The sequence below is a fragment of the Miniopterus natalensis genome, chromosome 2 (genome assembly GCF_054644295.1).
Source record: "Miniopterus natalensis isolate mMinNat1 chromosome 2, mMinNat1.hap1, whole genome shotgun sequence".
Taxonomy (NCBI): Eukaryota; Metazoa; Chordata; class Mammalia; order Chiroptera; family Miniopteridae; genus Miniopterus; species Miniopterus natalensis.
The window spans coordinates 174,702,848-174,718,118 of NC_142082.1; the positions used below are offsets into that span (position 1 = coordinate 174,702,848).

At 41.8% G+C, this 15,271-nt stretch overlaps 1 protein-coding gene across 1 annotated transcript in view; it reads left to right on the forward strand.

Annotated features, from left to right (window-relative positions):
- TXNRD1 (thioredoxin reductase 1) overlaps positions 1-15,271 on the forward strand; it is a 75,125-nt gene that overhangs the window by 10,595 nt on the left and 49,259 nt on the right. Inside the window, exon 3 of the mRNA XM_016223197.2 lies at positions 14,117-14,226. Coding sequence (XP_016078683.2) covers positions 14,117-14,226 — 110 coding nt within the window. The remainder of the gene's footprint in view (positions 1-14,116; positions 14,227-15,271) is intronic.

Here is a 15,271-nt window from a genome sequence, read left to right on the forward strand (position 1 = left end):
CAATACAAAAATCACATATAGTTACATTCAGAGATAACCACTATTAATATTTTTGTGTATCTTTTATATATCCTGTGTTATAATTTATTTAATAAATATTTTGCATGTTATTAAAGTTCTTAATAATTTACTAAGTTGCTATAAAATATTCCGTATATTTACTTGACCACTTCACTATGGTTGGACAAATAGTGTTTTGCCAAATTTTTTGCTGTTATGGAATAGCAGGTTAAAAATACTTTTCTTTGTACATAAAGTTTTTGCTGTATTTAGAATTTTTTCTTAGGATAGATTACTGGAATGAATTTCTAGGTTAGAATGTGAAGATTTCTCAGGTTATAGAGCCTTTTAAGTGATGTGTACTAATTGATAACCCCATAAGCTCAATGAAGTTTTAAGAAATAATAATTGGTTTTCAAAAATTATTGTTTGCCAATTTGAGAGGTAAAAGAGTCTTTATTTTAATTTGTATTTCTTTGATTATTAATGAGGCAAAATTTTTCTATATGTTGTATTACATTATCTGAATTGTATCGTATTTATTGTAATTCATTATCTGAATTGTCTGTTCATGTTCCTCATGGAATAATAATGGCAGGAAGCCCTGACATGGCAATTGCTATGAGCCATTGCTCTAAGCACTTAGGTGCTAACTAATTTAACCATATGTTCTGTGAGATTATATTCACAGATGAGGAAATGAGGCACAGAGAGCTTATATAACTTGCTCAATGTTGTACAACCAGTGGCAGAGCTGGAACTTGAAACTAGGGCATCTGGCTCCAAAGGCCAGGACCTTAATGTTGAATTACTCTCTGATTTAACCTGTTTCCGATCTTGCTGGTTATGGGGCTCCCCTCTAAAACCCCCCTCCCAGGCTGCTTTATATACCCGTGTTAGTGCTTTTTGTGGAAATTACCACCGCACTGATTGGACCTCTAATGTGTGCTTTGCTCTTTTATAAACGGTATATCATGGGTATGGAAACCAGTAATCACTGTGTGGATCCTTATGTAGCATTGACATAAGGATCCATACATATATACCACTATGTAAGTAAATGTCTGTTTCGGAATGAATGCAAGGAGGGTAGGGAAGTTTATTATCCATTTAAGAAAACAACTCACACATTTTATAAAAGGATTTCTCCTAAATAGAAAGTAGAAAATAAGTTTTATATCATGCAGACCTGGGTTCAAATCCATACCAGGTAAGATAGTGTTACTCCTCTGTTTGAGTTGTTAGGATTAAATAAGATAATGTTTGTAATGCATCTAACATAGTGTTTAATTTCCTCTTCCCAATGTACTTAAATATAAAAAAAGATTGATTTAAATTAAGCTTTTTATAAGACAAGATAAATCTCTTTTTAATTGCTAGATATACATTCTAGTATATCCAGTATATTGTTGATTCTTTTCATTCTTTCAACAAATCTTGGAGGACCTGCTCTTACACATAAATGTATCACCTTCACTAGTCATAGTCACCACAAGCAGAGGGCTCTTGGCTCCTGTGAGCCTTTGTTTCCTCATCTATAAAGTGGGAATCTAATGAGGGTGGATGTAAAGTGCTGGTACTGTTCCTGACATGTACTCAGTGCTCAGTTGTAGCTACTAACACAGGTAATATTATGCTGCCATTAAAAATGATTCACATAGAATTTTTAATAGCATGGGGGAATTTTCTGTAATATGTTTATTTAAGAAAACAAAGAAGCCCTGGCCGGTGTGGCTCAGTTGGTTGAACACTGTCCTGTGTACAGAAAGGTAGCCAGTTGAATTCTCGGTCAGGGCACATGCCCAGCTTGTGTGGATTCGATCCCCAGTCAGGGTGTGCAGGAGGCAGCCAATGGATATTTCTTTCTCACATTGAAGTTTCTCTCTCTTCCCCTTCTGCTCTCTCTAGAAATCAGTAAGGAACATATTTAAAAAAAAACACAAAGAGCTTACCAAATAAAAATAAAGACAATATTTCAAAAAATAAAAAGCAAATTATGTTAAAAAACTCCAAAGAGCTTAAACTAGTTTTTGTAGAATAGTCACATCTTGCTTTAAAAAGCAAAGGAAAAGGACCAGAAGGAAAGAAATGAAATACAAATAATCACTCAAATATTTGTGCATCTGTCTTGCCAGGGTAGTGGGTCCCAAGGGAATGCAGGTGACACAGATCCGGCTCTTCCTTCGGGGAGTCTTAGTGCGGAGACCAATGATCACAGTCCCGTGCAGGGTGAAGGAGAGGAAGCTGGCAAGCGCTCTGCTTTGGTCTCTGCCTGAAGAAAGGAGGGTGGCAGGTACCATCCAGGGAGACAGGAGACAGGAGTTAGAGCAGGGAAGATGACGAATTTGGTTTTGGACACCTTGTGATTGTCCAGTGTGGATCTGTGGGCTGGTGAGTACCTAGCTCTGGGTGAGTGGGAGGTTTACTCTGTAGGTGAGGTCTGAGCTGTGGGAACGAGCAAGAGCTCTTAGGGAGTCTGTGGGGTGCAACAGGAGCCTTAGATTTTGATAGTACCCAGATGGTGAGCCTCTGAATGACTTTTTCTTCCTTTACTTTATTTCCTTATTTATAATTTCCTTTATGTAAATATAAGTGTTCCCTTTAACATAATGTAAAGTGTTTTAGTTAGGATTAGGTCTGGCCACTCATGACAGCAAACCCAAAATGACAGTGGCTTAAACTGGATATAAGCTTATTTCTCTCTCACCTAAAAGACGTCTAGAGAGAGATAGTCTGTCCAGGGCTTTCATCATACTCTAAGTGTTAGGTCCAATGTTGAGTCCTCGTATTTTCATGATCCACAGCTCTCAGCATTTGTCTTCCACCTTATGTTCCAAGATGGGTACCCAGGCTCCAGCCACCAGTTAGAAGAAGGATTGAAGGAGAGCATGTCCTTTCCATTTCAGAACATTTTCCAGAAGTTGCACATGAGTTTGCTTACATCCTATTGGCCAGAATTTAGTCATTTGGAGATATATATGCTGAAAGGAGTCTGGGAAGTGAAGCTTTTATTTTGGAAAGTTATGTGCACACTGAAAATAAGAGGTCAGTTAATGATGCTAATCATATCTTGATTTGCCTATGGAAGAGCTGAGGTTGCTTCATCTAAAGGGATTAGTACAATAATTTTCATATAAACCATACACTTATTCCCTATTTAAATCATAAGTATAGGGCACCATAATATGGTCATTATATGATGGCAGTGAGGTGGAAAATTGTTTATCTACTTAGTAAGGCCAATGACTGAACACTAACCTAGAGCCCTAGTAAACTCACTTAATGGTTAATATTAAACCCTATCAAGGAGAGTAGGAGATAGTCCAGCTTTTTTCATTGCAAGGCAGTTTCAAAAGAGTTCTTGACATTATTGAAAGATTAAATAAGCACTGTAAATCTGTAGATAAAGGAGTTCAGAAATATTTTGGTGGGGAGCTACAATGTTCTTTCTCCTCTATCTTTAAAGTGGAAAAGTTGGTCTTAATATATAAATAAGACATAGGTCACTCTTAGTTCAAATCAGGGTCTAGAGTATTAGTTGCCAGCCAGAAGACCCAAGGCTCCTTCAGGCTCAGCTCCACGAGATAACCACAGCCCTCCTCCAATGACTGGCAGTCATCAACTATCTTGGGATTCTGGAATTTTGGCTCCTGGAGAAATTAGAAGGGGATGTTCCTTTCAATATCAACTACTCTCAAATAGGGTTTAAGAATTTAGAGGTTAATAATAATAAGCTATGTGTCACTTCTTTCATCTGTTTATCACTATTAATACACATCGTCTTTGGTTGGTGGTGAGGGTGGCTGATCTCGTTTTATAAGATGAGACATCTGAGAGTTTACTGCAATAGAGCCTGTACCTCCTGAAGCTCTGCTGGCCAGAGGTTTGCTACATTAAAATGTTTTCTTTCCTCTAGAATTGAAATCTTGACTGAGTGCCTACTATGGGAAAGGCACTGGGCCATTTACTGGGGATACAAAGACCAGCCCCTCAAGTGATAAATAGTGTGGTGGAGAGAGAAGAGCATGAGGGCGTAAATCCCAGACTAGCTGTCAGCCCTTGAGTTTGCTCATCTGCAAATGGAGATGGTAATACATATCCCAAAGGCTTGTTGAGATGACTCATGAGAATGTAAAGCTCCTGGCACACAGGTGCTTAATAAGTGGCAGTTCTAAGGTTGGCAGACATGGAAACAGCATTGCTGTAGCTTGGTGTAAGAAATAAAACAGTGACTAGTTATATGTTTGCTCAGAGGCTTCACAGAAATCATGGTTCCCCAAGCAGAATTTTAAAGTTTTCAGGGTAGATGTTTCATGGATAAAGTATGCCCTGGTCATTGCCAGAAAGTTAATGCTTCTTTTTTGGCCTTAAAGCATGTTGCTTTTACTTCTTTTTAGCCTGTGCCTCACTACATACACCTTTGAATTGTAAGACAAAGAGTGGATTTAGAGATAGACACACCTGGATTTATATTGCAAGTCTAACATGCCTGCTTTGTGAACTTTGGCAAGATTGTTCCCTTCCTGGAATTTCAGTTTGTAATTTTATAATATGGGTGTAATACTTGGATGATTTTGAGGCTTAACTGAGAATGTAGGGAAAAGAGCCAGATCCCTAGCTGCCTTGTGAACCCCAAACTGAATCTAACATAGATTTATAGTTTCATCTCCTTATGCTTCTGTATCCCATGCAGCATCACACAGTTGTCTTTCCTTCTGCTATATCTTTGTACATATTGCTCCCTAGAAAAAAATCTGTTCAAGAGGTAGAACAGCATTGTGGTAAGAGCCAAGGGCTGAGCGTCAGTCAGCTCTGTCAATTATTAGCTAGGTGACCAAGGGCAAGATAATTATCCTCTCTATCCCTCAGTTGTTTTTTCAGCCATAAAATGGGAAAAAAATAATAGTATCTCACTCATTGGATTGTTGTGAAGATTAAATGAGCCATGTAAAGACCCAGACTTTTGCCTCATACATAATAAGCAGTGACAAATTCTTAGGCATCACTTCTACTCCCATTACTACTACCTTCATTATTCCTCAAGATATGGTTCCCTTATAGATATCACTTGCTTTTTGAAGGCCTTCCCCAGCTTTCCCACACTGTTATTTGCTTCCCCTCTGTGAAGTTGATGTGCCACCATATTTGAGCACCACTATATTCCAGGCATGTTCATAGGCATAGTGCAGATGTTATTTTACTCAGGCCACCCAGTATGTTCTCATTTATTACCCCAGCTACCCTCTGGGGTAGAGCAAATTGTTAAAGATCAAATTCACCTTTAAAGGAAGACTGAGAACTTTTGACAGTTGCCATATAAAGTCGTTTTTCCCCTTTCCTCTTTGAAAAAAGATGTGATCCACAAATTAACTAATAAGATCCTATTTTACAGATTGAATCTTTCAATAAATATTTATTGAGCAATTACTATATGTGGACCCTGTATTACGTTCTGGGAACATGGTGAGCATAAATAACCCTGGTCCCTGCCCACATGTGGCTATTTATATTTAAATTAATTAAACAAATAACATAAAAACTTCTGGGCTGCACTTGAACTAGCCATATTTTAAGTGCTGAATAGTCACATGTGGTGAGTGGCTATTGGGTTGGATAGTGTTGGTATGGTATAGAACATTTCTTTTTTTTTTTTTTCTTTTTTTATATATATAGAGCATTTTTATCATCACAGAAAGTTCTAGTGAACTGTGCTATTCTAGATGTGGAGGCTGACATTGATAAAATAATCATAAATAAATGTATACTTGCAACTGTGGTATAGGCTAAGCAGAAAGAATACATGGTAACACGGGAACATTTCATAAGGGGATTTGACCTATGTGACGGCTTCCTCAAGGAAGGCACATTTGAACTAAGATTTGATGAATGATGGGGAGTTAGCAAAGCCCTGTGGTTTGGTAATTAAAGGGATTTAAAAAGGACTTAGGGCTGGGGTGTAGAGATCCAAAGAGGTTTGGGTGGGATGAAGAGGTAGAGGGTCCACAGAGGGGCTTGTAGTAGGAGGGTGCAGAGCTGAGAGGCTGACAACTTGATAACATGGTTCTCTGATCAGTGATAGAATCTAGACGTGACTTCCAAGTCTGTGTTGCACATTAGATGTGCATTCCAAGGACTTTGCTTCTGTAAGGATCTCCTCTTCCTCCTTTCCTCTTTGGAAATTGCCAAATTTCCCCCTACTGGATCATTCCTTCAGCATAAAACCATGCTATAATAATTTCCTTCTCAGGCAAAACAAAAACAACAAAATACCTTCCTTGATCCTACATCCCTCCTCAGCCGTTTTCCCACTTTCCCACTTTGTTTATAGCAAAACTTCTCCAAAGAGTTGGCTATCAGTACTACCTCCACTTTCTCATTTTCTGTTTCTTGTTGAAGCTCCTCTAGTTAGACTTTCTTTCTCTCTATCATTTTCATAAAAATCAGCAGTGACTTCCCTGGCTCAGTCCTTATTTTGCAGGATTTCTTGGCAGCACTGGATAGAGTTGATCTTCCTCATTTTTGGAGCATTTCTTCATCGGCTTCTGAGATACCACATTCTCTTGTTTTTTTTCCTACCTCCCTTCAGCTCCTTCTCAAGCTCCTTTGCTGGACTCTTCTCATTTGTACTTTGCCAGGGCTCAGTCCTAGACTGTCTTTATTTTTCTAAATATATTAATTCCCTGAGTAATTTAATCTAGTACCATGATATGATGATTCATCTTATATGTCAAGTTGGTGCCGAGATTTTTTGTCAAACACTAGTTTAGATGTTGCTATTAAGGTGTTTTGTGATGTGATTAATGTTGAAATCAGTAGACTTTGAGTAAACCAGATTCCTCTCCATAATGTGAGTGGGCTTCATCCAATCAGTTGTAGGCCTTGCAGATGAAAAAGGGGCCACACACTCAACCCAACAAACTCAGGAGAGGCTTGCATGGTAGACTTTACAAACTCAGAAACTGAAAGTAACCACATAAGATGGTCTGAACATAAAAATTCCTAACTAAAGGTGAGTCATGGAGGGTAGTCGCATCGTAGGCCAGTAGATTCCTTAACAAAAGCCCATCTTTAAAAAAAGTGAGTCTGCCTATTTTCATTTTGCATCTAAAATAATATACCTTTGGACTGTCAGAGTAATCCCCCTTTTCCAGACCCCTCAGGGCACAATCTTCCATCAGAGTATGAGACCACAGAACACCTCACTATTATGTTGTTGCCCAAATACCATCTCTATGTGCGTAAATGTTAACTATCCTGTACCCATCAATGTAAAAGAAGTATGTCTCTCTCTGTTTTACTCTTTCCTCAATCTCAGAGATTTGTTTTCTCTCACCTCCCTAACCTACCATCGGTGGATTTCATGTAACTCCCCTTAGGTCTTCTCCTTTGGTTCTACTATATAAAATAAGCTGTAAAACTGCCATTTTCCAGAGAATTTTCTCAATCTGTTGAGATTTTGCTTCCCAGCAATTGCTGTCAGTTGGCTCAAATAAACTCCTATAGGACTTTTTCTTAGGCTGGATGTTCTTTCGTTGACAGCCTTAAGAGAAAAGATTGAGGTCTTCAGAAGAGGAAGAAATTGTACCTCCAGATTGCCTTCAGACTCAAGATTACAGTGTTAAGACTGCTGGACTTTCCAGCCTGCTGTCCTGTCCTATAGGTTTCTGACTTGCCAGCTCCACAATACTGTGAGCCAATTTTAAAAAATAAATCTCTATCTATAGGTATATCTTACTGGTTCTATTTTAATGGATAACCCTGACTAATATACATGGCATTAAATATCTTTTTTCATTTGACTCTCAAATTTTTATTTCTAGCCCTGACTTCTCCCCTGAACCCCAGATACCAACTGCCTATTCAGCATCTCCATTTGGATAACCATAGATTTCTCAAACCACATTATGGATTTGTCCCAACCAACTGCTTTCTATTTCTCCCATTTCCATATTTCCTCACCACTGAATGTTCCCCCTTTTCATTAAAGAGTGCCCCCTTTACCCAGTTGCCAAGGCCAAAACTCTGGAGTCATCATTAATTCTTCTCTCTCTCTTTTTTTACATCCCTCATTCCATCCATCTGCAAAACTTACCTTTACCTTCAGATAATATATCTTCTCACCTCACTAATCCAAGCCCTCATCATCTCTAGCTTGGACCACCCCTGTAACTTCCTAACTGGTCTATGTTCTTCCACTCTAAGTTTCAACCCCCCTTATGCAGTTCTCCACATAGCAAAGCAGTGCTTTTGAGATACAAAATAGATCAGTCCTTTCTCATGACACTTTTGCTTCTTGTCACATTTAGAATGAAATCTAAAGTTATAAATATGGCCTTTGGGATCGGACCCCTGGCTACTCCTCTGATCTCACTGTCTACCACTTTCTTCCTCGCTCATTGAGCTTTAGACACATTGGTTCCCTTGCAGATCTTTGGACAAATCAAGTAGGCTCCCAGCTTAGGACTTTAGTACTTTCTGTTTCCTCTGCTTGGAAAGATCCCCTCAATGCTTTTATGACTTCCTCCTTCATTTTACTCTGGTCTCTGCTCAAGCACCATATTCTTAGATCTTTCTTGGCCTCTGCCAGAAGGAAAAAATTCTCCTCTACTCTTGTAGGTTCTTCTAGCTGATTTAAGAATGAAATTGAGGTGAGACAAGTTAATTGGAGAAAATCAAGTTTAATTCATATGTACAGGGGCCCCATAAAAATTGAGGCCCAAAGACAATGAGGCAATTGACAATGGCTTATATGCCATTCAAGCTAAAGAGAAGGGGTAGGCATCTGGGACTTCACATGGAGATGGAAAAACAAATGTCTGGTAAAGAAATGTTTGCTATGCCATGCAAAGACAGTGGGACACAGGGAGTACAAGCAGGCTTTGCTAAGTTTCACCCAGCCCTCCACACTTCATATTCTTTGCAGTTATCTCTGGTGATAGCTCTTCTTTCTGGAACAGGCTCTCTATCTAAAATTTTTTAGGCAGTTAAGGGGGAGGTAAAAAGCTTTTTCTGAGCCTGTTTCTTAAAAATAATCAGCCTAAAATAAATCTCATGCCAAAGAAACATATATTGGGATGACAAAGTCCTGCTCCCCTACATTTCCCTACCCTACTTTATTCTTCTTCAGGGTACAAAGCATTCTTCCTCCCATATTTTTCTGTGAAGGGGAGCAAAGAAATGGGGTGGTAACTATGAGGGTTGGAGTACATGGGATCATGGGAGGCTTTTTTTTTAAAAATATGTTTTGCCATGGCCAGTTTGGCTCAGTAGTTAGAGCACTGGCCTGCAGACTGAAGGGTCTCAGGTTCAGTTCTGGCCAAGGTCACTGACCTCGATTGCAGGCTTGATCCCTGGCTCCGGTCAGGATGTGTGCAGGAGGCAACCAATTGATATGTCTCACATTGATGTCTTTCTTTCTCTCTCTCTCTCTCCCCCCCTTCCACTCTCTCTGAAAAGCAATGGAATAAGTATCCTCAGTGAGGATTAAAATATATATATATATGTTTTTATTGATTTCAGAGAGAGGAAGGGAGAGGGAGAGAGCAATAGAAACATCAATGATGAGAGTCCTTGATCAGCTGCCCCCCCGAACGCCCCCTACTGGGGGTCAAGCACACAACCTGGGCATGTGCCCTGATGGGGAATCCAACCGTGACCTCCTGGTTCATGGGTTGACACTCAACCACTGAGCCATAGTGGCAGGTCATGGGAGGCTTTTTTTAAAATGGGAAAACTACAGTGTTGTTTGTATGGTGATGGGAATGACCAGGTAGAGAACAAGAAATTGATGATGCCAGAGAGGGAGGCTAATTTCAGAATTGAAGTTATTGAAGATTGAGAAGGCAAGGAAAGATGAGAATCCACACACAAGTGAAGCTGGCCTTCATTGAAACAGGAGTGACGGAAGGGAATATAGCAGCTTGGCGGCTGAGAGGGAAATAGGAGGGAGTTCTGTCTAGTCGATTCTATTTTCTTAAAGTAGAAAGCAGGTTATAAGCCAATGGCAAGCTGTAGGTGTATCAGAGGTTTGAGAAAAGAGGAATAAGTATGTTATAGTCACTTTGGAAACGGAAAACAAATATACCAGAGATGCAAAGGCTTGCTGAGCAGCATTTGGACACATTGAGGTTTGTGGTCTCGACTTTAAAGTGAAATCACTTTTAATTTCTGTGTTTTCTCCAGCAATTGTTTTGCAGCTTAAGTAGGGTGCAGAATATATGGACATCTAGGTTTAACAAGGGTGGGCCAAGTCAGTACAATTGAGGAGTTTGGACTTTATCTCAAGGGTTCTGGAGTGCTACTGAAGGTTTGAGCAGAGAAGATTTGGGTGTCAGAAAGGTGTTTTAGCTCAGCATGGTGAGAAAGGCTTATTTGTAGGAGGAACAGTAGTTTAATGCAACAGGACTTTTATCAAACACCTGCATAGATGTTTATAGAATGTTTAGGTGTTAGCTCAGGAACACAGAGGGCCCTTGCAAGCATTTTCTGAGTACTTACTATATATAGCAGGTTCTGGGATGACAAGATAAATCAAACAAGGGTTTGCCTTCCCAAAACTCTCTTGGATTTAGATGATTCGTAATTATTTTTAGGTATTTGGGGACACAGAAGAGGGGCGGATGGATAAACACTGGGTTGGAATCGGGGAAGCCCTCCCAGAGGAAATGACATTTCAGATGAGCTTTGAAAGAGTAGGCCCTTAGGGAGGGAAGAGAATTCAGGCAGGGGGAATAACTGAGCCCAGTCAAGAGAATAAAGTGTATGACTAGAACAAATGCTGCGTCATGGGAACTGTGGGAGATGAGGCACTTCTTTCATTAACCACCAACTAAATAGAACTAAGGAGTTCTCTATTTTGTGACAAGGGTAAGGCATCTGGGCCCTTAGCAGCAAGAAGGGCTTAAAAGAAAAGTGAAGGGTTTTAAAAATGATTTTTTTTTCCACTTAAAAAATAGCTACCTGGAGCTACTCTAGAGATTTGTACTATAATTTGTTCATTTACGAATACATTGTAGTGTGAAGTTAAAATGCCTTACCTAGCCTTTTCTGGTATGCTGTTAGAAAAATATTAACTATGGTAACTCTGACCTGTCTGTCATACAGGGTTCTTAGAAATCGATCCTGATCATCTGCTTTTAGTACTTTATTTCAAGTTAAATTATTTTAAAGTCCCTCTCCTAAGACATACTTCTGAAATAAGCTATAGTTTGTATTTTTAAGAAGGAGGAGTTTATGACCCTGCTTCATGGGCTGTTGTGATTAAACGAGCTATGGCCTATAAAATGGTTAATACAGAGCTTATTTTCTCCCTTAGTCCCAGCTTTCTTTCCAGTACATTTTTCATTCTTGGCTTCTTAAATCACATTACTTCCTGAACACCTGTGCGCTAGCCCCATCTTCTGTTCTAAGGACCCCAAAATCGGGTGAGGCACACTCTCTCGAAAACTCATGGTGGTTATCAGGCAGGGAGAGTGTCAGTTTAGCAAGTGCATTCAGAAGCTGAGAGGATTGGAAGGGGCTCGCAAAAGCAACTGTATTTGTCTGCCATGTCACAGGTGTGGTTTCTCGCAGCCTTAAGAAACCAGCAGTCCTTTCACCAGTGTGTGCTTCAGCCTGGCAGGATCTGGATAAATAAGTGGGGGAGACATTTATTTATTCAGCAAATATTCATAGCTAGCTACTAGTGCAAGATGCTGAGTCAGATGACAGAGCAGGGAAGTATGAGAGAGCCGGGCTACTTTGGGCAACTGCGGAGTTGTATACTCTGTTTTCCTTAAAACGTATATGACACACCAAAACCTGAGTCGGAGAAGGAGGAAGAGCTGTAAGGGGAAGTTGTGTGTTGCCGAGAATTTGTCACTTCTTTTCAGGATTAGTCAGGGTGGACTAATATCCTTTAGGGAATTGCCTGGCTGACTAACCTATTACCTGAGGGCAATGGGTCCCCAGTTTTGCTGTTCACTGGAATACACGGGAGTTAAACCCTCAGATGCCAGGTCTCACACCAGACCCATGACATCGGAATATACGGGGGTGGGAAACAGCCACCAACACTTTTTATACGATCCTCCCGTAATTACAGTGCGCAGCCAAGTTCCGGAGTCCCCGTCTTAGGGCATAGTCCAGTTTTGTTCATTTAAACCCCACTCTTATTTTGGGTTCTGGTTCCAGACATTCCTTAAATTGTTTTTGCTCTTTTCTTGGGTTGGGGGCGCTATGAGCAGGAAGGCGATGTGGCCTCACCCCGTCCGGGGAGCCTCGTTAGCTAAGCCGAGAGCGTAGGTCGCCGGCGGCACAAGGAGGGGATTTTTGCTTTGTCATTCTGACTCTGGCTCTCCGCCCACGGCTCCGCGGAGAAGGGCGTGGCTTCGCGTGGCCATTAGGAACCCGCAGCCTTTCCCCTGCTCGCTGGAGTCCCGCTTTGCATCCGAGGGGAAGCGGGGTCGGAAGCCCTGGAGCTCCTGTTCATGTAAGCTTTGGGTAAACGGACAGCCGACAGCTCTGCGCGCGTTCGGGCTGCGGGCACTCCCCGCCTGCCCGGTGCGGTGCGTGGTGAATGCAGGGAAGGGGAGATGTGTAAGGCGTGTCTGAGTAGGGGTGAGGCTTTTCGGAGGAAAGTGAGCTTTTTTTTTTTTTTAATATATCTGTTTTGATTTCAAAGAGAGGAAGGGAGAGAGAGAGAAACATTGGTGATTAGAGAGGCATTGATCGGCTGCCTCCTGCACGCCCCCCACTGGGGATCGAGCTTGGAACCCCGGCAGGTGCCCTGACTGGGAATCCAACCTCCATCCCCTGGATCACTGGTAGATGATCAGCCGCTGAGCCACGCCCGCAGGGCCCGAGTTTGTTGTTTTGCCTGGGTCAGGGAAAGCTTAGCCTGTGGTAGTGACACTGGCTCCCTGGTGGTTTCCTTCCTCTAGCTGTTTGTAGACAGTTTGTTTGCTGAATATCTGAGAAAATGGGTTTTTGTATTGTTTCTTAGTGCACGAGTCTTGAAATGTAGAGAATCATGTGTTGAATGGATTGATAGAGATCCTCGACAGCATTAAGAGAGTGAAACAATTTAAGGATGCCTTTCAAGGATTTTGATACTACTGAATCCCCGGAAATCCTTTGAGGTTGGCATATTACATGTATTTACATGTTTAAAGCTCAGAATCATATGACTCGCCCCAGGCAGTTACAAGGGACAGCTAAGAGTAGAACCAGTGCTTTTATCCCAGGATATCAGGCAGTACAGGGTAGCAGATGGAAGCAGACATTGCACTGCCTGATTGTGAATCCTGGATCTGCTGGTGACCAGCTGCGTGACCTTGGGCAAGTTAGCTTTTCTGTGCCTCAGTTTCTCTGTCTGTGCAATGGATCTGATAGGCCTCACTTCAAAAAGGTAGTTGTGAAGATTGTGTTCATATATGCAAAGCACTACAGAAGTGTTAGCTATTGTCTTTATTATCAAACAACTTTTGAGTGTTGGTGTAGTTTATGTCTCATGAATAGGCCTGATGTCAGTGTAACTGGTTTTTATAATTCTATCATTGACTCATTTTCTGAGTTCACCTATAAAATTGGACCATTAGTTCCCATATGTCATGTAGGGTGTTGCTGTATTGTTTCAAGATTCTTAAATAAATCACCCTAAGTGGACAGAGTGTGTGTAATTCTGCCCTGTAAATTCACATTTCAAAGAAACGCTGGAAGCTGGGTTTTGGCATTCTGTATAGATGCAGAGTTCAAAGGCAGATTAAGCTGGGAGGTATTTTATGAACCTCCCAATTTAAAAGCTGAGATAATTGTGCCTTAAGCTTCCTTTCTGAGGCTTTCCTGAATTCCCGACTTACTGGGAAAGTAGCACGCGTAAGTTTAGCGAGACTTGCGTGATTTGAGCCTCACCAGAACGCGGGCGTTTGTAGCAGGCCCCCAGGCCGCGCTCCAGCGTCCGCGCGGGCGTACCGGGCCCGGGGGCGAGCGGGCTGGTGGCGCTGTTCCCCCGGAGGCGCGGCGCGGGCCGCCTGGGGGCGCGCTCGGCGCGGAAGCCCCGCCCCGCCGCGCCCCGCCCTTCCCGCCGCCGCCGGGGCGGAGAGGCTGACCCGCTCCCCTCTCTGCTTCTGTGCCACAGAGGACAGGACGGGCCTCGCCGGAGCGCTCGCTGAGCTGACCGCCGAGACCAGCGTTCCCATTGTGTTTGTGAAACGGAGAAAGCTAGGCGGCTATGGTCAGATCCTGAAGGTAGGTGGGAGCCGCTAACGTTTCCTCCGCCCGCCTGAGCGGGGACCGAGGCCGCGGTGGCCGCAGACCTTTCAGAGCCCGGGTGGCTGGGCGCGAGCCTCGGGGAGCCAGTGCCCGGGAGATGACGAAGCAGCCCCGGGGCTGCCCACGTGCTGGTCGAAGTTAGTGAAACGTACAGTAAATCTCCGAACCGGTGAAGGGAACATGTAACTATTTCCATCTTTTAAAATGCGTTTTAAAAAGTGTCGTTTTCCTTTTATTGTCCCTTCTTCTTTCCCTCCCAGTAAATCTAAAAAACTTAAAAACTTTTAGAAGCGTAAACTTGTTTGTTTAGGGAAGTACTGAGAAAAGGGGACCAGGAAATGCTTATGTTTTTTGGTCCCTATCTTCCTGTTTAATTCTCGGGTGACCCAGAAACCCCTGGTGCAGGAGGGAGCCACCAGGAAGCGCCTTGAGTGGGTTTATTTCTCTAGAAATAAACAGTGGGGTGGAGGGAAAAGAGAAACCTTTCCTTTGGCCGGTGGCGAGCGTGGTGGCAGTCCCACGGAAGGGCTGCCCGCGGAGGGTGTGTGGGGCATGGCCTAGGGCACTGGCAGAATGCTTGGAGGCTGGCTGCGTGTTTGGGGGATATGTAACATGGGTGATCTACATCAGGTTTGGTTGGTTATCAGGTTAGAAAGCCTGTAATCCCATCACCTTGAGACATTTACTTTAATTTCTAATTATATTTTTGTCCTTGTTTGTATCTATGTAATTTTTAAGAAATGGAACTCATACTTAAACATTGCCTTCTGAGAAAATAAAGCTGAGGCTCAGTTAAATGTAAAATCTATTTAGATGTGTGTTCCTTTAGGAAGGATATTAGCATTTAATTTGCATTTTTGTTTATTTTTCTTGTAAAATAATTTTATGTTTTTGAAAAATGGGTATAGGACGTGGAGATAGATTTCAAAGACAAATAACAAATTAATGGAAAATAAAGAGATAAAAAGGCTTTTAGCTTGATTTAAAATACATTGTGTTACTCAGACCTTTAGTTTGCATG